At 38.2% G+C, this 27,106-nt stretch overlaps 2 protein-coding genes across 14 annotated transcripts in view; one reads left to right on the top strand and one right to left on the bottom strand.

The window, feature by feature from the left end:
- MYO9A (myosin IXA) overlaps positions 1–27,106 on the top strand; it is a 290,323-nt gene that overhangs the window by 249,546 nt on the left and 13,671 nt on the right. For 8 of the 11 annotated variants that reach the window (XM_064382198.1, XM_064382203.1, XM_064382199.1 and 5 more), the window contains 8 exons: positions 299–410; positions 3,371–3,432; positions 11,046–11,238; positions 13,045–13,173; positions 14,246–14,351; positions 15,434–15,565; positions 16,624–16,747; positions 18,018–18,071. In XM_064382198.1, coding sequence (XP_064238268.1) covers positions 299–410; positions 3,371–3,432; positions 11,046–11,238; positions 13,045–13,173; positions 14,246–14,351; positions 15,434–15,565; positions 16,624–16,747; positions 18,018–18,071 — 912 coding nt within the window. The remainder of the gene's footprint in view (positions 1–298; positions 411–3,370; positions 3,433–11,045; positions 11,239–13,044; positions 13,174–14,245; positions 14,352–15,433; positions 15,566–16,623; positions 16,748–18,017; positions 18,072–27,106) is intronic. The other 3 variants (XM_012451304.2, XM_064382196.1, XM_064382195.1) reach the window with 1 other exon arrangement.
- The window catches only part of NR2E3 (nuclear receptor subfamily 2 group E member 3), a 42,614-nt gene continuing 33,663 nt past the window's right edge, over positions 18,156–27,106 (bottom strand). For all 3 annotated transcript variants that reach the window (XM_064382214.1, XM_064382217.1, XM_064382224.1), the window contains one exon: positions 18,156–18,376. The gene's annotated coding sequence lies outside the window, so the exon portion shown is untranslated. The remainder of the gene's footprint in view (positions 18,377–27,106) is intronic.

Genomic DNA, 27,106 nt, shown 5'->3' with positions numbered 1-27,106 from the left:
TTGACAACTGCTGCTTTTAATGTAACATTAGAGTCATATAAGACAACTATTATATGTCTGTTGCATTGCTTTCTATTTTTCATAAAATTTGGTCATGTTTATCTAGATTGTTAGCTTTTGGAAAGCAGGAAACATATTTTATTTTTACGTTATTTCTCAACAGATCATAATTGTCTCCCTGGAATTAGTGCCTAGTGAAGACTTAGCAAGGGATTGAAGGATTCCCTAGTGGCTCACCATGTTAGGGCAGCATTTACTCTGTTGGCTTTAATATAAATAGCTTAATTTTTTCATTCAGGTTGAAGAACACAATGGTCACATCTTTAAGGCCACCCAATATAGCATCCCTACATACTGTGAATACTGTTCTTCTTTGATATGGATAATGGACCGAGCCTCTGTTTGCAAATGTAAGTATGAGAGATCTTTGAGGAATATTTTTAACTACTGACATTTCTATTTCCTTGAGTTTTCTTATATCTCCTTTAACATAAAGGAGTTATTTACATGACCTAAATTTTTAGCCTCATCTCTTGCTATACTCTCTTCACCTATTGTTTGTATCTCAACCAGTTATTTTGATGTTATTTGGTCACCGAGAGCCTCGTACATGTAATTCACTCTGTCTAAAATGGTCTTGTCCCGGATTTTAGTGTGACCTCACATTTCAGTTACTTCATGCCTACACTCACATCTCACCTTCTCAGAGAGCTCTTTTCTACCTTCAGTTTAAATGCCACCTTGTGCCCAAATTCTCTATTCTCTTTTTGTGTGTTTGTGTTTGTTTTTTTGAGATGGAGTCTTGCTCTGTCGCCTAGGCTGGAGTGCAGTGGCGTGATATCAGTTCACTGCAACCTCTGCTTCCCGAGTTCAAGTGATTCTCCCACCTCAGCCTCCCAAGTAGCTGGGGAGGCTCTTGCCAACATGCCTGGCTAATTTTTGTATTTTTAGTAGAGACAGGGTTTTGCCATGTTGGCCAGGCTGGTCTTGAACTCCTGACCTCAGGTGATCTGCCCACCTTGGCCTCCCAAAGTGCTGGGATTATAAGCATGAGCTACTGCATCCAGCACCCCCCACCCCAAATTCTTTATTCTTTTACTGAGACTTAATAGTCTTTAAATAACTTATTACCACCCAAAATTAAGTATTTGTTTTATTGTTTTCAGTCTCTGCCTCTAAAATATATGCTCTATAGTCAGGAAGTTTATTTTTCTTTCTTTTTTTTTTTTTGAGATGGAATTTCCGTCTTGTCGCCCAGGCTGAAGTGCAGTGGTCCGATCTCAGCTCACTGCAACCTCTGCCTCCCAGGTTCAAGTGATTCTCCTGCCTCAGCCTCCCGAGTAGCTGGGCCTACCGGCGGGCACCACCACGCCCAGCTGATTTTTTATATTTTTAGTAGAGATGGGGTTTCACTTGTCAGCCAGAATGGTCTCCAACTCCTGACCTAGTGATCTGCCCATCTCAGCCTCCGAAAGTGCTGGGATTACAGGTGTGAGCCACCACGCCTGTCCTGTCTTTTTTTTTTTTTTTTTTTATGCTATCAGTGCCTAAAACAGTTATGGCACAGAGTAAGTTTTAATAAATATTTGTTGGTTAAATAGACCTATAGATGGATGGATAGATGGACAGACGGTTGGATGGATGGATGGATAGATAAATGAATGAATTCTTAGATTATAGCCCAAAAGGTACTTTTTCTACTGTAATCCTTTTAACAGAGTAATATAAATCCTATAATGTGAGTAGAGATTCTTTGTAGATCAACTTGGTTCTTGCTCACAGTGGACCTTTAGCCACCCCTCATCTTATTTTATACATCTGCTCTGGTGCTATTATTAGTTTTCTGAAGCTTCGCTTCTACTAGTGGGCTAAAATTGAATGAAGCAAATACTAAGAAAGGACTGGATCCAGTATGACAACAAGTTTGCCATAGCAAAATTGCCACTATTAGTATATATTCACTTACTCCATGGTTCAACAGCTGTTTTCCTTTTCCTTTATTATCTGTAGTCTAAAAAATTATAATGAGTCTGAAAACAGGAAGTAGTTTGAAATGTATTTAACTGTTTAGTGTAAGTATGATTCCTGTAGGTTTAGTTTCTTCTGTAACTTAAAGTTAAAATTTAAATAATTTGCTTTTTATGACTATGGTGGGCTGGTTTGATTTGATTTTTTGAATTTTTTTGTTTTTATTTTTTGAGACGGAATCTCACTCTGTCACCCAGGCTGGAGTGCAGTGGTGTGGTCTCGGCTCACTGCAGCCTCTGCCTCCTGTGTTCAAGCGATTCTCCTGCCTCAGCCTCCTGAGTACTGGGATTACAGGGGCCTGCCACCACACCTGGCTAGTTTTTGTATTTTTAGTAGAGATAGGGTTTCACCATGTTGGTTAGGCTGGTCTTGAACTCCTGACTTCAAGTGATCCCCCCCCACCTCAGCCTCCCAAAGTGCTGGGATTACAGGCATAAGCCACTGCACCTGGCCCAGGCTGATTTGATTTTTTTAATAGAATTAACTAACTTTCTTTGTTATTACCCTGATGATTTCACCGGTACAGTGACATGGCCTCCCTTACTTGATCTTGGCCTTGAAAAGCCCACAAGTTGTATTTTACAAGCTCAAGAAAGGATATGCAGGTATTGGTATGCAGAAGCCAGAGCTGGTGTAACAAAAGGAAATAAGGATACTGTGTTCTCAGTATCCTCCTCTTAATTTGCCTCTTCCTCTTCACCAACTGCCCAGCCACCCTGGGTTATTACTACTCCAACAAATTATTTTAGCTCTGAATCTTTTCTTTATCCCATCTTCCCAATCACAACTGATACTCTTCATATTCTGATTCTTCAGAGCTCTGTTCTGAACCTTTAGAGATGATAAATGAGACCTTTGTTGTATCTGATTGTGCTACCCAATTAGCTTTCATTTCAGGAAGGATCTTTGACAGTAATGCCTTCCTTATCTATAGCCATGATTTTTAATAGGCATTTCTGAGATTTTAGTATGTTTTAGAGCATATATGTGGTGGAACATGAACTCTAATTTGTGAATCAAACCACAAAGATAAGTATCCTGCCGACATTTGGTGGGGAGTGGTACTGTGTGGCATAGGGGCAGGATGAACAGTTTTGAAAGACCAAAAAGCTTTTTTATTGACTATGGCTAGAAATTTTCAGCATGTTTTCAACTTCATTATACCCAATAGAATGGGTTTTAAGTTCTTTTTAATTATACCATTGTACAAAGTATGGATGTCATATTACAGCAGTCTGAGATTTAAAGAAAAAAAGTAGGTCTAAAATAAAGTATACTTGACAAGTTCTTATCATTGATGTGCAAACTTCTAAAAATGCTGCATTCTTCACCTGTTTTTCAGTATGCAAGTATGCTTGCCATAAGAAGTGCTGTCTGAAAACCACAACCAAGTGCTCTAAAAAGGTAAGAAATTACCACCTATCAGTAATAGACCTGGTGGTCTTTTGTGCCTTATGGAAAGAAATTAAGGCCTCTTTGATAATTTTACAGATAAGTGGTTTTTAAACTTTTTTTTTTTTTTTTTTTTTTGAGACAGAGTCTCGTTCTGTCGCCAGGTGCCAGGCTGGAGTGCAGTGGCGCGATCTCAGCTCACTGCAACCTCTGCCTCCCAGGTTCAAGCAATTCTCCTGCCTCAGCCTCTGAGGTAGCTGGGACTACAGGTGCACACCACCACGCCCAGCTATTTTTTTTTTTGTATTTTTAGTAGAGATGGGGTTTCACCATGTTGGCCTGGTTGGTCTCAATCTCTTGACCTCATGATCCACCCACCTCAGCCTCCCAAAGTGCTGGGATTACAGGCTTGAGCCACTGTGCCCAGCCAGTTTTTAAACTTTTTGACCACAAATCACAGTAAGAAATAGGTTTTATGCCGTGATCCAGTTCACATGTTTGGTGATACATGTTACAAACTGAATTGATTTTCATAGATTATTTTACCGTTACTATATGTGAGCTACTAAATTAATTTCATAAGCCACAATTTGAAGAACACTGCTTTCAAGGTTTCATACTTCCTTAAACACTTGTAAACCTTCATAGGAATTATCCTGAATGCAGTAAGCTACAATTAAAGATGAACAAATTTAAACATAAACAGCAAAATTCACCGTCATGGTTGGTGTTTTTACATATTTCTCTTGGGTACACAGAGATCTAAAAGATACTGTACACATACTGTTTGATATCTTATGTTTGAAGGAAGTAAACTTTTTTAAAAAAAATTCAGGCTTTTACTGATATATAATCACAACATTTTCTTATTCATTAATCACATACTGACAGTTGTTATAATAGTATGCAAATCTGAAATATAAATGTGTGTGCATGTTATTTGCAGTAGACTGATCATGGCAAGGTACAGAGAGAAATTTGATTCAGGACTTAAAATACAAAGAATATGAATGAGACATTTGTTTATAGCTAAGATGGAGTAACTCGTGTCAGTTCAATACTAAAAAATTTTGTTGGCAAGCATCAGGGAGCTGCCCAGGCAAACTGGACCTTAGACACTAGATTTTAGAGAGAAGAGAATACAGAGTAGTGAATCTACATCTGTGAGATGTTTTTCTTCTAGTAGGAATTTTTCAATTTTTGTTGTAAAACAAGAAACCAATATTCTGGGCAGAGGGCCACATTGAAGAGTCAGAGGAGCCAGTAGAGCATTTAGCAATCTCATAAGACTTTAGAGACAAAAGTTGAAATTTGGGGCTGACAGGACTTGAGGGACCATGATCCAGTCATCTTGAGAAGGAAACCTGAAACTCAGAGGTTTTCCACTCAAGGCATTTTCTTTTTTGAATTCTTAAACTGTACAGGACAAAAGTCTAAGAAGTTAATTAGAAAAGAAGATCAAAGTTTTCTACAGTCTCTCAATGCTAAGGGGAGAAAAATTAGAATTATAGAATTTACCATTGAAGAGAGGGGCCCTAGGCAATACCCTAGACTCTCAGTGAGACCTCTGAAGAAGTACACTCCAGGAATGGGGGTAAACTATTGATAAACTGAGCTTAACACAAACTACAAACTAACTTTGAGCCACTCCTTGATTGTATTAAGCTGATCTGTTCCTTATTCTCATAAGCTACCCATCAGAAAGAATAGAGCGAAGCCTCTCTAGAAAGATAACATCATTCAGAGCCTTTATAACTTTTTTATATATAATCTCAGACATAAAGAAATAAAACTAAGAGAAAAACCAATGGCCAGTATCAACAGACTTACAGATAACCCAGTTAGTGAATTACCAGATACATATGTTAAGGAATTTTTCATTAACATGTTTAAATAATAGATAAAAATAAGGAGAAGTTAGCCAAAGCACTGAAATACAGCTGTATCCATGGGTTCCCTATCTGTAAAGTTAACCACAAATCAAAAGTAAGTGGGGGCTAGGCACGGTAGCTCATGCCTGTAATCCCAGCACTTTTGGGAGGTTGAGGTGGACAGATCACCTGAGATCCGGAGTTCAGGACCAGCCTGGCCAACATGGGGAAACCCTGTCTCTACTAAACATAAGAAAAATTAGCCGAGTGTGGTCATGGGCACCTATAATCCCAGCTACGTGGGAGGCTGAGGCAGGAGAATCACTTGAACCCAGGAGGCAGAGGTTGCAATGAGCCGACATTGTGCCACTGCACTCCAGCCTGGGCAACAGAGCAAGACTCCAAATCAAAGAAAAAGTAATTGGGAAAAAACATTCCACACAGTTCCAAAAAGTAAAACTTCAATTTTCTGTGTACCAAATACTACATTGAATCTACAGAATAAATTAATTCGAGGCATTATATTAGGTATTCTAAGTAATCTAGGGATGATTTGAAGTATGCAGGAGGAAGTATGTAGGTTATATGCGGATACTACACCATTTTATATAAAGGACTTGAGTATCCATGGAACTTTGGTATCCGTGGGGGGCGGGGAGGGTATCCTGGAATCATTCTCCAAGGGATAACTGTATATATTTAAATATATATTTTAAAAGAATCAAATGGAAATTCCTGAAATATAAAATTCAGTTGAAATGATAAACCGAAAATATAGGTTTAATGGTAATAGCAGAAGAGAAGTTTGGGCTAGGTGTGGTGGCTTATGCCTGTAATCCCAGCACTTTGGGAGGCCGAGGTGGGTGGATCACCTTAACCTGGGAGTTCACGTCAGCTTGGACAACATGGTGAATCCATCTCTACTAAAAATACAAAAATTAGTTGGGCATGGCGGCACATGCCCATAGTCCCAGCTACTAGGGAGGCCACGGTGGGAGGATCACTTGAGCCTGAGAGGTCAAGGCTGCAGTGAACCATGAGCATGCCATTGTACTTCAGCCTGAGCAACAGAGTGAAACCCTATCTCAAAAAGAAGGAGAAGTTTAGTGAACTGAAAGATACATTGGTAGAAATATCAAGGCATAAAGAGCAAAAAGATTGGAGAAATACAGAAATAGTTGTGAGAGACATAGGGGAAAGGATGAAGATTCTTAAATGTATTAGAATTGGAGTCCAGGAAGAAAGTAGAGAGAACAAGGCAGAAGCAACGTTTTTTAAGAAATAATGGCTAACACAGCATGTCACAGGTTCATAAAACCCTTTAACCTAAAGTGGGACAAATATAGAGAAAACCACACCTAGATGTACAGTGCTCCAAACAAAAGAAAAAGGATATTCTTAAAAGCATTCAGAGGGAAAAAAGCGTTACCTAAAGGAGCAGTGAAAAGATTGACAGCTGACTTCTGGACAGATGTGATGGAAGCCAAGAAAACAGTGACTTGTTATCTTTTAGTGTAAAATAAAAGAGAGACGGCTGGGCATTGGTGGCTCACACCTGTAATCCCAGCACTTTGGGAGGCCGAGGTGGGCAGATTGCCTGAGCTCAGGAGTTTGCGATCAGCCTGGGCAATGCAGTGAAACCCTGTCTCTATTAAAATATAAAAAATGAGCTGCACATGGCAGCATGCGCCTCTTGTCCCAGCTACTCTGGAGGCTGAGGCAGGAGAATTGCTTGAATCTGGGAGGCGGAGGTTGCAGTGAGCCAAGATCGTGCCACTGCACTCCAGCCTGGGTGACAGAGTGAGATGCCATCTCAAAAAAATACAAACAAAAAAATGGATTTCTTTTTTTCTTTTCTTTCCCTTTCTCTTTCTTTCTTTTCTTTCTTTCTTCCTTTTCTTTTTCTTTCTTTTCTTTTCTTTCTTTCTTTCTTTTCTTTCTTTCTTTCCTTACTCTTTCTTTCTCTTTCTTTTCTTTCTTTCTTTCTTTTTTGTTGTTGTTTACAGGGTCTTACGCCTGTTGTCCAGACTAGAGTATAGTGGTATAATCTTGGCTCACTGCAGCCTTGACTACCTGGGCTCAAGTGATCCTCCCATCTCAGCCTCCTCAGTAGCTGAGACTACAGGTGTCCCCCACCATGCCCAGCTAATTTTTTTGTATTCTTAGTAGAAACAGAGTTTCACCAGGTTGCCCAGACTGGTCTTGAATTCCTAGGCTCAAGTGATCTGCCTTCCTAGGCCTCCCAAAGTGCTGGGATTATAGTCATAAGCCACTGCGCCTGGCCAAAAATGGACTTCTGAATACCCAATAACATATAAAAAGGTGTCCAGCATCACTAGTCATCAAGCACATGCAAATTAAAACACAGTGAGATATACCATATACTAATTTGAATGATTACAATGGAAAACAACTAAAACTTTAATACATTGCTGGTAGGAGTGTAGGTTGGCCTAAACACTCTTTAAATTATTTGGTAGTATCTATCAAACCTTTTAAGCATAAGCATAAGCATTTCTCATGACTCAGCAGTACCCCTGCAAGATATATACCCAACAGATATACATATATATTTGTGCCAAAAGACAATATGAACATTATATGAAATATACCCGAACTTAGAAGAAACCTAAGTGTCTAGTAGCAGTAGAATGAATAAATAAAATGTAGTGTCTTTATATAGTAGAATAAAGCACAGTAGTGAGATTAAACAATTGATACAAACGTAATGTTTACTGAAAGCTAGAGACAAAAGAGTACATTTAAACAAAGTTCAAAAATAGATGAAACTAACTCATGGTGCACATACTCTTTTTCCATTTATATGACATCCAAAAGCAGGTAAAACTAGATGTTAGCAACAGAAGTATGGATACTGGTTATTTGTGAAGGGTAAAGGGCATAGTAGGTGGAAGGGACCTAGGGGAATTTTAAACTGTTGGTAATATTCTGTTTCTTAATTTGAGTCTTTGTGAAAATCCATTAAGCTGTAATTTGCAATATATGTATGTCATAGCTCAATAAAGATTTTATTTAAAATACCCATTGAAGTTAGTGTAAATGAAAAATAAGTATAAAACTAAAAAACTATAAAAAGTGTATTTTTAGAAAAAAACTCAGAATTAATTTTTTTTTTTTTGAGACGAAGTCTTGCTCTGTCTCCAGGCTGGAGTGCAGTGGCACTACCTTCACTCACTGCAACCTCTGCCTCCCATGTTCAAGCGACTCTCGTCCCTCAGCCTCCTCAGTAGCTGTTTTTTTGCTTACACAAGTCATAACATTTCTAATGCCATAGGGATTTAAATAAACAGGCTATGTATTTGCACATCTGTATCCAGCATTAGGAAAACATTTGGCTAAAATTCAGTCATTATAGCAAGTCTTATTCTATTCTATTTCTATAATAACTTAGTCAGTATTTGACATATACCAGGTTGTCATGCTGTGTATGTTCAACTTAATCTTTACAACAACCCTCTGAATTAGAAGGGTGGTATTTCTGTTGCAAATGTGAAATAACCTAGCCAAGTTCACATAGTGACAAAGCAAAACTTTTAATATGGATCCCTGAAATATTCCAAGATTGTATCCTTTCTATTCTGCCTCAGACTTGACTTTTCAGAGATATTGTCTGATATTAAGATAATTTAGCATATGTCAAAATAGACACAAAATTAATACTCTAAGATTTAAGTGCTGGAATGCAGAGTATGTAGATACGTGAATGATGCAAAATAATACTGATACAAACTAATAAACTGATTGTCTTCCCTTATTTAAAATTTTCTGATGGCTTCCTTTCCTTAACTGCTTTGCTTTGCCCAACTTTGTAGTTTTGTATTTCCTGTACCTAAAAGATCTTGCTTTCTTTACTTACATACTACTTGCTTTCCAACACGAAGGTTAAACATCAGGTCTTTTCAAGATCATTAGTTGTTTGTTATCCAGCCTAGTCTTTCCTGATCTACCTCTCTCTTCTGTGGTTCCATAATACTTAATAAATCTATTTATTATTTTACTTATCTCCACCCACTAACACTACTAGTCTTTTTTTTTTTTTTTTTTTTTTTTTTTGAGACGTTTTGCTCTTGTCACCTAGGCTAGAGTACAGTGGCATGATCTTGGCTCACTGCAACCTCTGCCTCCCAGGTTCAAGTGATTCTCCTGCCTCATCCTCCTGAGTAGCTAGGATTGCAGGCACCTGCCACCACACCCAACTAATTTTTGTATTTTTAGTAGGGATGGGGTTTCACCTTGTTGGCCAGGCTGGTCTCCAACTCCTGACCTTAGGTGATCCACCCACCTCGGCTTTCCAAAGGGCTGGGATTACAGGTGTGAGCCACCGCCCCTGGCCTAACACTACTAGTCTTAAGCAGAAGGGACTTGATTTTGTTTCCTTGGTACCTAGCACATAAATAACAAATGTATGAATGTAAGACTGGAAAGTAGAAATTAGAATCAGTTCAAGTAAGGTCCTGAGTATGAGATTCAAGATTGTTTGCACTTTAGTTTGCTATGTACTCATTAGCCACTGAAGGTTTTTGAAGATAATAAAGCAGATTACATATACTACAGAATATATTAAAAGGGGAAAATTAATATGGGGAAACTGGCCAAGAAACTGTTGAAATAGTCTAATTGGTTAGTGATACAATTTTGAGCTGGGGTGATGACACTTAGAAAAAAAAAAGTAGAGAAGATGGACTGATTGACTTGGCAACTGGTTGGATGGAGGTTAAAGGAAAAAATGGAATATACAGTTAGGGAAGGACAATAGTGCAGGAGGAGGAAAGATAGATTTACAGTTTTTGGTCTCAGGAATAATACCTGCCATTTTTCTTTTCAATGAATTACTTCAAACAATCTTAAAGGTAAGCTGTTCTGTTGCAGTCACATAAGATATAAATTAACCTGTAGGTTAATAAAGTATGATATCTGCCGGATACAGTGGCTCATACCTGTAATTTCAGCACTTTGGGAGGCTGAGGTAGGGAGATCACTTGAGGTCAGCAGTTCAAGACCAGCCTGGCCAACATGGTGAAACCCCGTCTCTACTAAAAATACAAAAATCAGCTGGGTGTGGTGGCTACTTGGGAGGCTGAGGCACGAGTATCACTTGAACATGGGAGGCAGAGGCTGTAGTAAGCTGAGATCACTCTAGTGCACTCCAGCCTGGGTGACAGAGCGAGACTATCTCAAAAATAAATAAAGTATGATATCAAATACACTATTCAAGTCAGTATAAAAGAGCTGTAACAGTTGTCATGGGCTGATCTATGTGTACCTCTGCCTTTAGTTATAAAATCATTTTTCAGTTAAACTTCCATAAAGTTTACATAAACATTAAAGCATTCTTATGCTTAAGAAATTGCTGACAACTCTAATTCTTATTGAATCAGTAGATTTTCTAGTGGTACCTGGTAAGTGGTCAAGCTGTTAGCATATAAAATCCAACCCCTTTCCCCACACCCAAATCCTTCCTTTGCTTTTCAAATGTTTTTTTTGACAGGAGGAGAAACTATCCCTTTGCCATTGCCTTCATTTTTTTTTTTTTGGAGATTCTGGTAGAAAAGGATTAAAACTAATATCTCACTTATTTATACTTCGTTAAACATAATTCTCTGTCTCCCAACTCTTCTAACTATGCTCATAAAAACTCAGAGGACATAAAAAGTAGCTCCTGGTAAAGAATTGGTTAAACATGTTTCAAGATGTTTGAATGCGTTTGGAAACTAAAAATCACCTTTCATTTAGTACGATCCAGAACTATCATCTCGGCAATTTGGGGTTGAACTGTCCCGTTTGACCAGTGAAGACCGAACTGTTCCTTTAGTGGTGGAAAAGCTCATAAACTACATTGAAATGCATGGACTATATACAGAAGGTATTTACCGAAAGTCTGGTTCAACTAATAAAATCAAGGAGCTTCGACAGGGTCTAGATACAGGTAAGATAGTGGCCTCTAAATCATAATGAAATACATTTATTTAAATAGGTAATTTCATGCTCTTAAAGTTTTCATTACATGTCGATCCTTAACAGCCAGAAGAATGCATTCTAGACTGTGACACTTTTTTTAAAAAAATCATTTTTTGGCTTTCTGAAGAGTCTTTGGTTTTATGTAGTCAATTTAGCAGACATATATTGAGCATATCATTTGCACTTTGGACAGATCTCACTTAATTTTTGCAATAATTTGGTAAAATTGTGATACCTCTGATTTACAAAGAAGAAAACTAAAGTACAGGGAAATTAAATAATGAGCTGTTGATGGTTATGCCGGGTGCTGTGCTAATGTTTTTACAATGTTCACAACAATCCAATGAATGAGGGATATTATTATCCCCATTTACAGAAAAAGGAACTGAGGCTTACAGAGGATCTTGCCCAAAGGCTCATCACCAATAAGTGACCAAATTGGATTTAACCCCAGATCTTCTGAATTCATAATCTAAGCTATTTCCCCTTTCTCTTTATTGTTCTGACTCCAAGGAGCCCTCTTTCCTGTGTATCATCTTTTTGTCTGCCTACATGGATGGCAGTTACTCAAACTGATAATTAGTGAGTTGAGCATGTATCTTTGTAGATCTGTAGTTTTAGTACCAGAATTCATGCAGGGGATTGACTTTGATTTCATCAACTTCTACACTTTACCACTGTTGGAAAGGAATAGATGTTTTTGAAAGAAGCAGAGTACAAAGTGTGTCCTTGTGTGGCCAAGAACCTACCTACGATGCTGTTTCTTATGAAAAAATCATGAGAAATGAATTGAGTATGAAAACAGTAACAGACAATGACTGGTAAAACTCAAGCAGGAGGTTCTGTCTACAAGAGACTTGGTCTACTTTAGTTTGCAGGCAGTTGCTGACTTTGTCTCTGATACCTTGAAATAGCACAAGTGAAAATCATTCGTCGTGAATCTTCCCAGTCATCTAATCTGTATAATCTTAGAGAGTTTATAAGTGAAACGGGTAAGGGTGTTTCCTTTACATTTTCTAAGCTCAGTTATCACTGTCCTTTTATCTCTAAGAATGACTTAAAATCCACCTTACTTTCCGAAAATGTCCTGTATGCTTTTTTTCATTTGTCATGTAAAACATTGCTACCCAAAGTGTGGTCTATGGACAACTCTGTAACAAGGTAAGTACAGAAATTGCGAACAAGCATTTAGAGACATTTAGAGCAGTTTAACAATGCTTCAGCATCAAAACATATGATTTATTTATTTATTTTTTAGACAGTCTTGTTCTGTTGCCCAGGCTGTAGTACAGTGGTGTGACCTTGGCTCACTGCATCCTCCATCTCCTGGGTTCAAGCAGTTCTGCCTCAGCCCCCCAAGTAGCTGGGATTACAGGCGTGTGCCACCACAACCAGCTAATTTTTATATTTTTAGTATAGACAGGTTTTACCATATTGGCCAGGCTGCTTTCTAAGGATCCTGGCCTCAAGTGATCCACCCATTTCAGCCTCCCAAAGTGCTGGAATTACAGGTGTGAGCTACCATGCCTGGCAGTGATCTTTTATTTTATACATTTCAGTCCACAACAGATTTGGAAAACAAATAAACAAGAAGTATTATTTCACCACAGTTAGAAGCACAGTTCCAAAGCATGGAATTACATTGTGGAAAATAGGTTAGTCGGTTTGAATAAGAAACACGAAGCCTTCCTTTAATAATGATAGTTTCTAAAGTGAATTATTTGAATCTTTTTGCATGTTTTGGCTTTGTTATCTAACTCTTGTCTCTAAATAGATGCTGAGAGTGTAAATCTAGATGACTATAACATACACGTCATTGCAAGTGTATTTAAACAATGGCTTCGAGATTTGCCCAATCCTCTCATGACCTTTGAACTCTATGAGGAATTTCTTCGAGCTATGGGTAAGCATAGGCTTCCTGGGTTAGAAAGAAAGCCTATAGTTGGAAAAGAAATGCCATCTTCAGTATAAATTATCAAGTCATCCTCTAGTGGTTAGTGGTTTAATTCTTATAGATCGAAAGGTAAGCTTTTGACAGTGAATACAAAACTGCCAGTATACTGTTACCTATTCAAATGTTGACTTTTTAGGGACTCATTAAAATGTCAGTGTCCAGAAAATTTTCTGAGTGAGCCACTTCGTTGCTTCTTTTTTTTTTTTTTTTTTTTTTTGAGACGGAGTTTCACTCATTACCCAGGCTGGAGTGCAATGGCGCGATCTCGGCTCACCGCAACCTCCGCCTCCTGGGTTCAGGCAATTCTCCTGCCTCAGCCTCCTGAGTAGCTGGGATTACAGGCACGCGCCACCATGCCCAGCTAATTTTTTGTATTAGTAGAGACGGGGTTTCACCATGTTGATCAGGATGGTCTCGATCTCTTGACCTCGTGATCCACCCGCCTCGGCCTCCCAAAGTGCTGGGATTACAGGCTTGAGCCACCGCACCCGGCCTTCGTTGCTTCTTACAAAGAAATTAAAGACTGGGTTTATAAAACAGATTAAAATATTAAAAATAAGAGTTTCAAGATTAGGCTTATGTTCATTTAAATTGGAAATCTAGGCAAGTAGTATGTGTAAAGCTGGCTGTTTTATGCCAAGCTTAACAGGTTTCAGAGTTTAGTTTCTCAGTGCTATAAGGGCTTCCTAGAGGTATTTAGGCCCTGAGGATTCATAAATTATGTTGATTTTAATGGGAAATCAGTCTGCTACACAATGACTGAAAAACTAGAACATCTCTATCCCCTTGCTATTATTAAGGATTACTGCAATATAGATTCAAACTGAGGAGACTGCTTATGAATATAGAACTCAAGCAAAGGGAGTTAAGTAGTTATTGTGAGTTGTTGTTCTCCTGCTCTACAGGTACAGCTACTCCTAAAACTCTATAGCCTGCCTCCTTTGCTTCATAGTGTCTGGGAGGAAAAGACAGCATATAAGAGGGGATATTCAGTCTTAGTTTCTGCTCTTACTGTTTTTAGGCCTTCAGGAGAGGAAGGAGACAATCCGTGGTGTATATTCTGTAATTGATCAACTCTCCCGAACTCATCTCAATACATTGGAACGCCTCATCTTTCATCTAGTCAGGTAACTTTAAGGAGCAAGGGAATGATTTTTAATAGTTTCTCTTGGATTATTTCCAATAGATAAAGAATTTCTCCATTTGGAAAACTGACAAATATTTATATTTTTTCTTCTATTTATAAAGTCAGTGTCTCAAGAAGGTGGTTAGGATACCTTGGAGCAGAAATCCTTAGCTGAGCTGGAATGCATGGCAGTTGCTTTTCTGCCCTTGTTTGAACCATGTAGCAGCTTTAGCCTCATGGTGGCACTGTGTAGCTTAGCCTGTTTTCTAACAGCTGAGCTAGAAAGGATACATATCTTTTGAAATTACCTAATTCATATGGGGGGGTTCAGATCATTCTCTGCAATTAATTGACCAAAGAGGTATTGGGAGTAGTGTCTCTTCCCCTGTGCGTAAATATCAGCAGTAGTTGAGAAGAAAGCCATCTTTATTTTTGGTTAAAGCCTCTACTCTGCATCATCATCATCATCATCATTATTATTGACACATAGTTTCACTCTGTCACCCAGGCTGGAGTGCAGTGGTGTGATCTCGGCTCACTACAACCTCTGTCTCACTAGTTCAAGTGATTCTCATGCCTCAGCCTCCCTATTAGCTGGGATTACAGGCATGCGCTACTATACCTGGCTAATTTTTGTATTATTAGTAGAGAGAGAGTTTTTCCATGTTGGCCAGGCTTGTCTCAAACTCCTGATCTCAAGTGATCTGCCCGCCTCAGCCTCACAAAGTGCTGGGATTACAGGTATGGGCCACTGTGCCTGACCAACTCTGCATTCTTTAGACATGTTCATCTCATGATCTTGGCCTTAAGCAGGTAGGTCACAAATTTCCCTTGGGAAGCTATCAGCTGACCTAGATTGCTTCAAGGAAAGAACAAAGTGAAAATACATTTTTCAGAGACAAAGGAACAAAAGAACAACTTGGGAAAAGTCTACACACCCTTAAACTTACATGGATATCCTTCTAGTACTATGCAGTTCATGTCATACTGTCTTCTTCTGCTCATCTCTTCTGCCTATTTCCCTGTGGTGCTACCTCTTTTTATCCCCTAATCACTTGTTTTTTGTTTTGTTTTATTTCTTAGGATTGCTCTACAGGAAGATACTAATCGAATGTCCGCTAATGCTTTGGCCATTGTGTTTGCACCCTGCATTCTCCGCTGCCCTGACACTACTGACCCACTACAAAGCGTACAGGACATCAGTAAGACTACCACGTAAGGCCAGTTACCATAACTTCTACAAGACCTCAGGGACTTCTGACTGTGTAGTCACTGTATCCAGATATCAAACATAGTGAATGAATTCATAAATTCAGGCGTTTTTAAGAAGATTGTTGGATACTGCTGGGTTTTCTTACGCTGAGGATGCAAACTCCTAGATTCATCTGAGCATCATTTGTCTTAAAGTGTCTTATTTTTTAAATCTGGCTTTTCTTTAGGATGGCTTATAGTTTCTAAATAGATTTTAAATTTCTATTTTACCACATTTTGGACACTTAGTCTCTTCCTGTAATCTAGTCTAACTGTGATCTTATGGCTCTGAATCCTTTGGTCTTAATACTTCAGTATATTCCTGTATTTCACCTTGGTCTTCTTTCTTGGGTCTCTGCTTTCCTTCTAAAGTGGTTTTCTTTTGCTCTCCTTAATCTTGAATGCAAAAGGAACTTTTAAAAAATATCAATATTTGGATCCCATCCCCAGAGAGTCTGATTTAATTGGTCTAGGGTGTAGCCTGGGGATTGGGATTTGTAACTGCTCTTTATTTTTTTATAATTTTTTATTTTTTTGAGATGGAGTTTTCCTCTTGTTGCTCTGGCTGGAGTGCAATGGCATGACCTTGGCTCACAGCAACCTCCACCTCCCGGATGCAAGTGATTCTCCTGCCTCAGCTTCCCAAGTAGCTGGGATTACAGGCGTGTGCCACCACACCCGGCTAATTTTGTATTTTTAGTAGAGAGAGGGTTTCACTGTGTTGGCCTTGTTGGTCTTGAACTCCTGACCTCAGGTGATCTGCCCTCCTTGGCCTCCCAAAGTGCTGGGATTACAGGTGTGAGCCACTGTGCCCAGCCATAACTGCTCTTTAGATGGTTTCTAAAATGCAGCCAAAGTTGTGAACCATCATTCTAAACCTTGTCTCTGAGTTTATCAAGTAAGGGATGTTGATTTTTTCTTTCATCTTTCAACTGTCTACCACAAAAACAGTCTGTGAGTGTTATAGTTTATTTTATTTACTTCAGCTGTTAACAGTTTTTTCTCTTTCCTCCTGTTTTCAGCTGTGTGGAGCTCATCGTTGTGGAACAAATGAATAAGTACAAGGCTCGTCTCAAAGATATCAGTAGCTTGGAATTTGCTGAGAATAAGGCAAAGACCAGGTTGTCACTGATTCGTAGATCAATGGTAAGATGCAAGACGTGGAATCATGGAAAAATGGGAGTTGATTTGGGAATTTAAATGTGCCTTTGTGGTGTATACAAGGATTATTATCAGAATCTTTTTCACAAGGAACAAGTAAAAAGTCACCACTCATGCTTAATCTGCTAGCTCTCTTTGGTTACGTTACAGAATATATGTGATTAAGTGTGTAGAATTTTCATATCAAGTATTTGGATAAAATGTTGGTGTCTTAATAATCTGCCCTGCTTTATTTTCATGTTCTTTCTATGAAAACAATCCTTTTCTTTTTTCTCTACTTCCTTCCATTGTCTGTTCCCACCTTTAACTGTGTCACTTTTGGTGGTCCTGCCAGGACTCCTGGGATGTAGAGAACTGAATCATTTGTAACTGAATTTTAATGGAATAATTTGATTTTTAAGGAAATGGAATTCCATTTATGAGTCTACTGTAATCAAAATGTATTTCTTGGAGTTTGGGGTTATGTTTTGAGACAGTCCTTGTGAAACTGGTAATTTATTTCCTCAGTTTGCCCACTTTTTAATAACAACCTTTGCAACTGGAGTTATCCATATATGTTACCCTGAAGTCAGTTTTCAGGATAACTGGAAAACTGCTGATTAAGGTTTAGTTATTGCCCATTTTGTACCCTTCCTCTCAGTTGTAAAATAAAATTGTGGCAATGAGCACCCATTTCAGATTCCCAATAAATCTTTAAAGAGAAGCAGGCTTCATCATGCCCTTACTCTTTCAGGGGTCCAGCAATACTTCCTCCATATCTTCACAGTTTGCATTTAGATTAGCACTAAAATAATTCTTTTTCTTCCTTTATTATTTAATCTGCCTGGCACAGAATAAGTGCTTAACAAAGGTCTATTGGTTAAGGTAGTGAAGGTTCTTCTGCAAAAACAAACATAAGCTTGGGCTTTTTGCAGGCAGTAAAGATACTAAATAAAACTTATGATAGGATGCTATCTAAATCTTTTCCCGAGAAATTAAAAACAAATCTCACTTAAAAGTGAAATATTTCTGTAGTATGAACTTTTAGGAGCTCAATTCTGAGAGGCCCAATTTAGTGGTAGCTATCCAGGCAGGTAGGGAAGAGCCTTTTGCCATAAAGCTACTTTTCAAAGCAGATAGATAAGCTGTGCTTTTTTCCCAATGCTGCAGAAGATGGATATTCAGTCCACTGCAAGATTAAACCTTCTCTTTTAATGGGGCAATGACATGTACATTCTAACCTTCTGCTTTCCTTTTCATGCCCTTCCTAATCCAGAAACCTGTACTAATTGCAGTTAGATTCATGAACATTACCCGCAATTCAGTCTCGGTATGTATTAATAATGCAATGTGTCACAGCCACTCTACATTATTGTCTCTCATTCATCCAGGAATTGTTCCACTCTGTCTATCATTCATGCCTGTCCACCCTCCATGTTCGGCCCCAAGTCAGGTTCCACTTTTTGATGAGCTTTCACTTGATTTTCTCTTAATCTCTTTCTTTAGATCCTTCGTTTTCCTTCCTCTGTATTGTGCAGTTGAACAGCATCCATTCAAAATACACTGGTTTTTCCTCTTTGTCAGATAAGCCTCCTTTTGGATTTCTTCTTGGGTTGAATCATTAAAAGGTGAAAGCTGAAAGCATTGAGATAACAAATTAATTTCTGCTCTATGAGCTGTGTTCCCAGCAATCTCCTCCATTGTATTGTTTGAAATACTTATTATTACTTTCAGCATCTCCTATCATTAGTAATGCTTATTTGTCCGTTCATATTTGTGACTCTGATGGTATCCTCCCAGATATAGAAATATGGTTCTTATCCACTTAGCATTTATCATACAGAGCTAAAAATAGGAGTGAACTAATCCAAATTGACGGACTAGTTCTAGACTTAAACATTATGGTATGCTAGAACTCATACCAGGATCTCATTGCTGGCACCTCTCTTCAATTCCACTAATTATACAAAAAAGGAATGGAGGGATGGAAGGCTGAGAACACCAATCTGTGTGGAAACTAATTTCAGAGACTGTCCATCTATGTGTAACAATTGTATTGAGGAGGCTTAACTTGTTGGGATATTAATGCAAATCAGTTCCAGCCTGTCAAACTTCCCTTTCCCACTGGGTATCAGCTACCTTAACAGCATCTGGAAACTAATCTTATAATTTTCAAAACTTCATTTCATTCTAGTATTTAAGAGTCAGTTCTCTTCATATTAAAATTTTAGTCAGTTTTAATCCAATGCTCTTCTCACTTCCTCCCAGGGCAGACTAGACCTTTATCTGGAACTTAAAACTTTGGGGGTAGGTGGATAATTTCTGTTTTTCAGACACTTCTGCCCTTCCTCTTTCTTGACCCTTTCTCCACTGATTTTGAGACTGGGAGGAGTGATAGGGGAGGCAAAATTCTGTATGATATCTCTCTATTGAGATGGCAGTCCACTTTCTTGGTTGTTCAACACTGCTGTTCTGGCTCATTGTCAATAGGCTAAGTAAAGATGAGTAGTAGCTCCAGTTTACCCTGTTGACAATGAACTCAGTCCTATCCCATTTCTGTAGGCACTTGTAGTCCCTTGCAAAATTTGGTTACATCTGGCCAAACCCTGGGTGTTGGCATTCACACCATATTGGAAGCTATCAAATTCACAGAGCAGTTACAAGTTTTCCAAAATTCTAATATTTGTTTGAAAGCTTGAAATTTTCTCACAACAAATATTACCATTTGTTTCACTTGTAGTAACAGATTCCTTTCATACAATTTCAAAGAAAATGTGTACCACTTACTCAAGTAGAATGATCAAACTTTGTCAATTATTGTAAATACTGTTTCATTAATAAAGCAGCTAATTTAGCTTGCAATTCACAAAATTGCACAAATACTCTTTCTTGAGATAACAGTATGTGACAGAGTTGCTGTATATGTAATTTCCAGTTAATCATACAGAAAATTGAAAATAGTTAATTTGACAGTTAAGAAGTAAAATTAATTTATACCTCTTGTTCAATGACATGAAATGAAACTGACTTTTTAAAAACTAAATGCGTGGTAGCAAAAGAATATGAAGACTACTAGAACCATTGGTACCATTACCTTGATTCTTGTAAAGGTAACAGCAATTGAACCCACCATTGCTTTTATGTAATAGCACAGATGTCAACAAGTGAAAATGGCAAATAGCATCTTAGTATAATTATGAAAATAATTTTCACATTGTAGAGCCTTTGAAATAGTTTTGAGGACATCATCACACCCCAGCATCTTTACCAGGGATCTGTGGGCTACACTCTGAGAACCACTGTACTGTAATACATATAATACTACTGTCTCACTGCACTTCATGGAAATATTTGATGAGAATAATTCCTTTTCATATGCAATATATAAATACACATAAACAGATACTAGCTGTGTTTAAAGTGCTTACTAACCTTCATTATCTGGTGAACCATAACTACAGGCATTGGGATATGATTTTTGAACAAGCTTGGATACCTAATTATAAAACCATGCAAAACAACCAGTCTTTTCAAAAAAGGTCTTGGATAAAGGATCTCTCCTTACCAGGAAAGCAAACTCCTCAGGAAGTTGTCTGATCATTCAGTTCCTTCCTATTTTTATGACTTACCAAAAGACATACAACAGTGATCTTCCATCTTGCCCGGAAGTGCTATTTTTGAGTAAAATTTCATTATTATTCTGAGGTTTGTGTTTTAACTAGTTACATGTTGTTCTGTCTAGGTGATGCAGAGTTCCTCCTCCTCACACATTTAACCCATAGACAAACCCTCGTAACATGTGCTTTCTTTGGGTCTTCATAAAACATCATCACTCCCTACATGAGGGTAATATATGTCTTTTTCTAAATAGTCATCAGGTTTATTAAAGGTAGTGCAATTCATTCCATCATGATCACCATGAGTCTCTTTTACTACTTGGCTTACTTCGATTTATCGTATTTAATTTCTTTGTGCCCATTAATCATGCCTTGCCATTCTTTCCTGCATTCTTTCTCTATCATGAACCTTATAGAATTTTCAGAAGAAGTCAAAGCTCCCCTCATAGGCCTTATTCATTCTAACACTATGGCATATCTTCTATTTGTCTTCATTGTTATCTTCTTAAGTCTTAGGAGAAAATGAAAAAGCAAGTTTCAACTGATTCTCTCAAATATAGTATCCTATTTACCTTAAGTAGCTATCACTTAGATCCCCCATGTTAGTACATTTGACCCTCAATATTTTTGTTACAGTCTGGAAAGCCTGTAATGGACTGGTCTCACAGAGTTCTGATCCAAATTAAATAATTAAGATTGTCGATTTCAGAATATCATTCTTAGAAAAAATAGACAATAGAATCATACATAGACTTCCTTAGACAAAGCATGGCACATCTATATGATTATTAAGTGATTGAATTTGTGGGTATTAGAAAGCGTGTCCCAAAAGGAAGGAGGGAGAGATGGATCAGACAGTACTGTGTGCCAAATATGGTGAGAATACTAAGGAAGAAGTACTTAATTCTGCCTGGTGGCACAGGGAAAGGCTATAGAAGTAACATGTGAGCCAACTCTTAAGGGATGAATTTAAATTAATCAGATGGAGAAAGACCTACCAGTTGGTACAAGTCTATAAGGTTTTAATTCTGTAAAAAGCTATGTAGCTCACATATAAACTTGTATGTATAATTGTGCAGAAGGAAAACCTTAAGTTAAAACCAAAATAGGCTTTGTTTTGAAGAAACTCTTAAGATATTATTAGTACTATGGGGCCATGAAGAGTGAGCCAGGACTCACAAGGCCTCAGAGTCTAGTACTTAATGTAAATTTTGGTGCTTTATATCTTTATTTATGATAGGGAATGGGAACTAATGTTAGTTGCTATTTTTTAGCCATAAAATAACAGTTTCCTCCTGGGTCGTCTTCCAGGTTCTCAATAAGAGTAGCTGAAAAGGGGCTGGGAGTGGTAGCTCCTAGCACTTCGGGAGGCCGAGGGGTGGCGGATCACTCGAATTCAAGACCAGCCTAAGTAATATGATGAAACCCCATCTCTACCAAAAATAAAAATAAACATTAGCCAGATGTAGTGGTGCATGCCTGTGGTCCCAGATAACTTGGAAGGCTGAGATCAGAGGATCACTTGAGCCCAAGAGGCAGAGGTTGCAGTGAGCCAAGATAGCAGCACTCCACTCCAGCCTGAGTGACAGAGTGAGACCCTGTCTTTAAAAACAAAAACAAACAAACAAAAGAGTAGCTGAAAAGAATCCAAAGATTACAGGGCAATCTGTTGATGTGGAATAGGAATTTCATTTTTATCTGCAAAATGTGAGTTTCAACTGATTTGCTCAAATAGGGTATCCTGTTTACCTCAAGTAGATATCATGTGATACCAGAAAAAGAATTGTTTAAAGTGAATCTACTTCAATAGCAGAATTGATGGTTGATCTAATGTGGATATATGTGTAACGCTGTACCCACAAAGGAAAATACACATTTTTTTGGCTGCCCATGGAATATTCTCAAAGCACAACACCTCAATGATATTGGTGATGTTCTATTTCTTAATCTGGGTAGTGGCTACACAGGTGTTTGTTTTATTATTTTTGAAACTGTACTTCTAAGTTTTTATTATCTTAAGTATAAAATATTTCATAATAAAAAATTTAAAATAAAACATCTGGGGAAAAATCAGTCCATAAGAAAAATGAAAAATCTCAAAATAACAATAAACATTTATTATCTCTCATAGTTTTTATGGGTAAGGAATTCAGGAGCAGCTTATCTGGGTGGTTCTGGCAAGGTCTCTTATGAGCTTATAGTCAAGATGTTGGTTAGGGCTACAGTTATCTGAAGACATGACTAGGACTGTAGGATTTTCTTTCAAAGTGGCTTATTAATATTGCCAGCTCGTTAGTGCTTGCTGTTGGTAGCAGACCTTAGTTCCTCGTTATGTAAACTTCTCCATAGGTCTACTTAACTGCTCTAATGACATGATAGCTGGCTTTTTCCAAAGCAGCTGATCTGGGAGAGAGCAAGGTGGGAGCCCACGGTGTCTTTTATCCTCAAAAGTCACATAATGTTATTTCTACAATAATCACACAGTTCACCCCTTTACCATGTGGAAAGGGACTACCAAGGATGTGAATACAAAGAGATGAGAATGATCAGGAACCATCATGTAGGATGACAACTTTAAAATAAATTTGAAAATGTGAGGTTTATAGAAAAATACATTTTATTAAAACTGCCTCCGGAAGACATAATTTAAACAGACTTACTTATTTTTCTTTCTTTCGTGTTTGTTTTTTTGAGACGGAGTCTCACTGTTGTTGCACTGAGTGTAATGGCAGCTCACTGCAACCTCTACCTTTTGGGTTCCAACAATTCTCCTGCCTCAGCCTCCCAAGCAGCTGAGATTATAAGCACCTGCCACCATACCCAGCTAATTTTTATATTTTTAGTAGAGATGGGGTTTCACCATGTTGGCCAAGCTGGTCTCGAACTCCTGACCTCAGGTGATCCACCCACCTCAGCCTCCCAAAGTGCTGGGATTACAGGCATGAGCCACTGCACCTGGCTGAACAGACTAATTTAAAAAGAAGAAGAGATAGGAGAATTATCTAAGAACTTCCTCTCATAAAAACACCAGACATAGTTTCACAGAGAAAATGTACCAACTTTTTTTTTTTTTTTAATACAGAGTTTCATTCTTGTTGCCCAGGCTGGAGTGCAACGGTACAACCTCAGGTCACTGCAACCTCCACCTCCTGGGTTCAAGCAATTTTCCTGCCTCAGCCTCTCAAGTAGCTGGGATTACAGGCATGTGCCACCATACCCAGCTAATTTTGTATTTTTAGTAGAGACGAGGCTTCTCCATATTGGTCAGGCTGGTCTCGAACTCCTGATGTCAGGTGATCTGCCCACCTTGGCCTCCCACAGTGTTGGGATTACAGGCGTGAGCCACCATGCCTGGCCTGTACCAACTCTTTAAATACATAATTACAATATAATTTAAGCTGTCTCAGACAAGAGAGGGGAAAAGGTCTTTTTTTTAAACTAGAGTCTACCATTGATTTTTTTTTTTGTACCCTGCCACACACACACACACACACGTGCATACAGAAAGAAAAACTAATTAAAATTGCATACAGCAATATTAAGAGCAGCAGAGCAGAACATGGACTCTGGACTAGACTTTACTAATAAAAATTGCATACAGGAATATTAAAAGCAGCAGAGCACATCATGGACTGGACTAGACTTTTGGGTGTAAATTCTAGCCCTAGTTTACTACTAGTTTTGACATGGGAAAGTTATTTAATATCCATGCCTCAGTCTTCTCATCTATAAATTGGTGAATAGTACCAAACGTGGGATTAAATGAGTTAAGTTTGTTTGTTTTAATTGAGACTGAGTCTCACTTTGTCACCCAGGCTGAAGTGCAGTGGTACAATCTCGGCTCACTGTAACCTCTGCCTCCTGGGTTCAAGTAATTCTCATGCCTCAGCCTCCTGAGTAACTGGGACTACAGGCATGTACCACCACACCTGACTAATTTTTGTATTTTTTTTTTTTAGTAGAGATGGGTTTCACCATGTTGGACAGGCTGGTCTTAAACTCCTGACCTCAGGGGATTCACCTGCCTTGGCCTCCCAATTGCTGGGATTACAGGCGTGAGCCACCATGCCCAGCCTAAATGAGTTAATATTTGTAAAACCGTAGTAACTGTGCTTGTTATGGATCTCTCTCCATAGAGTGTTCTTACACACACACACCCCCGACACAGAGACAGCATTTGATATATAAATGTAGGACTACCTCATCTATGAATATTAATTCAAAAATCCTAGATTAAAATATCACTACCACTTTGGGAGGCCAAAACGGGTAGATCCTTGAGCCCAGGAGTTTGAGACCAACCTGGGTAACATGGTTAAACCCCGTCTCTACAAATACAAAAACCAAAAAATTAGTCCTGGTGGCAAGGACCTGTAGTCCCAGCTACTAGGGAGGCTGAGGTGAGCGAATCACCTGAGTCTAGGAAGTCAAGACTGCAGTGAGCCATGGTGACACCACTGTGCTCCAGCCTGGGCGACAAAGCGAGATCCTATCTCAAAAAAAATAAGAATTAAAATTTAAGTAAAAATGAATCAGCAAGCAGAATTCAGTAGGCTATAAATATAAACCTTGACCAAGGAGGGTTTAATCTAGGAATGCAAGGATGACTATATTAGGATAGCTGTTAATGTAATTCACTATTTTTGTTGATCTGTGGAGAAAAATCATATTATCCTCATAGATATTTTAAAGGCATTTGATATATCAGAATTCTTTTTAAAAACATTCTTATTAAAACAGGGATATCTTTAATTTCTTAGCATGATAAACATATATCTGAACCCCAAATCCAATATCTTGCTTAATAGAAGAACACTAGAAGCATTCTGATTAAAATCAGGAAAGGTAAGGATATCCATTATCCCCACTGTTATTTGACATTGATCTGAAGGTACTAGCTAATACAATTAAATAGGAAAAAAAGATTTGGAGATATAAAATTGTAAAGAAGTAAAAGTTTCACTATTTCCATTATGATTATATACATGCAAAACTCAAGAAAATCAACTAAAGAACCTAAAGATGGTAAGAGAATTCAGTAGGGTATCTAAGTATAATTAATGTATTTATATGAACAACCACTTGAATGATATAATGGAAGAAAAATACCCATGTGTATATTGTGCACACACAGACACACATACACTTTAAACATCAACATCAAATACTAAAGCACACACTTCAAGAAATGTAGAAGATTTGTACAAAGAAAGCCTTAAAACCTCAAATATTACAAAAGAAGACTTAAATACATTTGGAAAGAAAGGCTAAATTTTGTTAACGGTGTCAGTTCTTCTAAATTAATCTATTCATGTATTGTTTCAATACCCACTAGGAGGGAAAGAAGATATTTTCTTAGGTTCAACTTTCAGACTCTCATGACTACCATGGGCTCCACTTGGAATCAGAACCTCTTAGGATATGGGACTAGAAGTACAACATGCCTGCAGAGAGCGTAAGATCATCCTCGTGTGGGAGCCCTTGCAGCTTGCAGCAGTCCAGTTGCATCAGGGAATTATCTTTGGCCTCTAAGTCACAATTCAGGTGCAAGGAGAAAGGACTCCACATCCAATGGATGCAGAACTATTCTGTCTTAGAAGTTTTATACCTATACGGGAATTAATACCTCCTGTAAAATTCTGTAGACCTTGTTTCCAGGGTCCCTGCAAGGAGGATGTCCAATTACCACAGACTCCACATTCAGGGAATTCCAAATTTATGGCTTCCTATGGATATTTACAATTTACTTATTCTCCAGATGCAGTTTAACAGTCAGATTAATTTTTGCCAGAGGTGATGTTGCCTAATAACATCATTTGCATCCTACCTTTATCAGGTTTCTAGGGGTCCTGAGCTAGAACATTGACCAAAGACCAGTTCTTAGACAAGGAAAGACTTTTATAACTCTTTACTTACAAATGTGGTCTCAGCAAAAATAGCAAAATAATACTTTGGGGACCTTTACAAGTTGATACTAAAATTCATAAGAAAATAAGCAGAATAACTAGGAAAATTCTAAAAGAGAAAAAGGATTATAAAGTGAGTAGCATTTCAAAGGTTTGCTATTTACAACATGATGTGGGGAAAATGAATATCCTTGTAGGGAAGAAAAGAAACAAAAAAATTAAAAAGCCGATTCAGGTCAGGCACAGTAGTTCATGCCTATAATCCCAGCACTTGGGAAGGCCAAGGCAGGAGGATTGCTTGAAGCCAGGAGTTTCAGTGCAGCCTGGGCAACAATGCAGAATCTCATCTCTACAAAAAATTTAAAAAGTAGCTGGGCATGGTGGCACATGCCTGTAGTCCCAGGTACTCGGACACTGAGGCCAGAGGATCCCTTGAACCCAGGAGTCCAAGCCTGCAGTGAGCTATGATTGTGCCACTGTACTCTAGTCTGAGCAAGAGTGAGACCCTGTATGTTTTTAAAAAAAAAAAAAAAAGTGATTCAAATCAAAGACTAAAACATAAGAATAATGGTGGAAGTACCCTACCTCTCTACCTTAATACTGCCAAAATATCCAGAATTTCCCAAGGGAAAATCAGCAAGGTTATCAGCTAAACCTTTTCATGCAAAAGTTGAAACCAAGCCATAAAAGGTGGCTGAAAAGGATATATCTTTATGGTGAAAAAAATGCTAATAAAAAGGGAAAAAGGGAGCAAATTGAAAGAGATTAACCAAGAAACATTTGTCTTCATAAAACAGAAACTGAAAACAAGCAAGAAAGAAGCTAAATGTGATTAAAGATCT

The sequence above is a fragment of the Aotus nancymaae genome, unplaced genomic scaffold (assembly GCF_030222135.1).
Source record: "Aotus nancymaae isolate 86718 unplaced genomic scaffold, 86718_ANA_hifiasm-v0.15.2.pri h1tg000003l, whole genome shotgun sequence".
Lineage (NCBI taxonomy): Eukaryota > Metazoa > Chordata > Mammalia > Primates > Aotidae > Aotus > Aotus nancymaae.
Note: the sequence above shows the minus strand (reverse complement) of the source record. Positions and strands in the feature narration are given on the sequence as shown.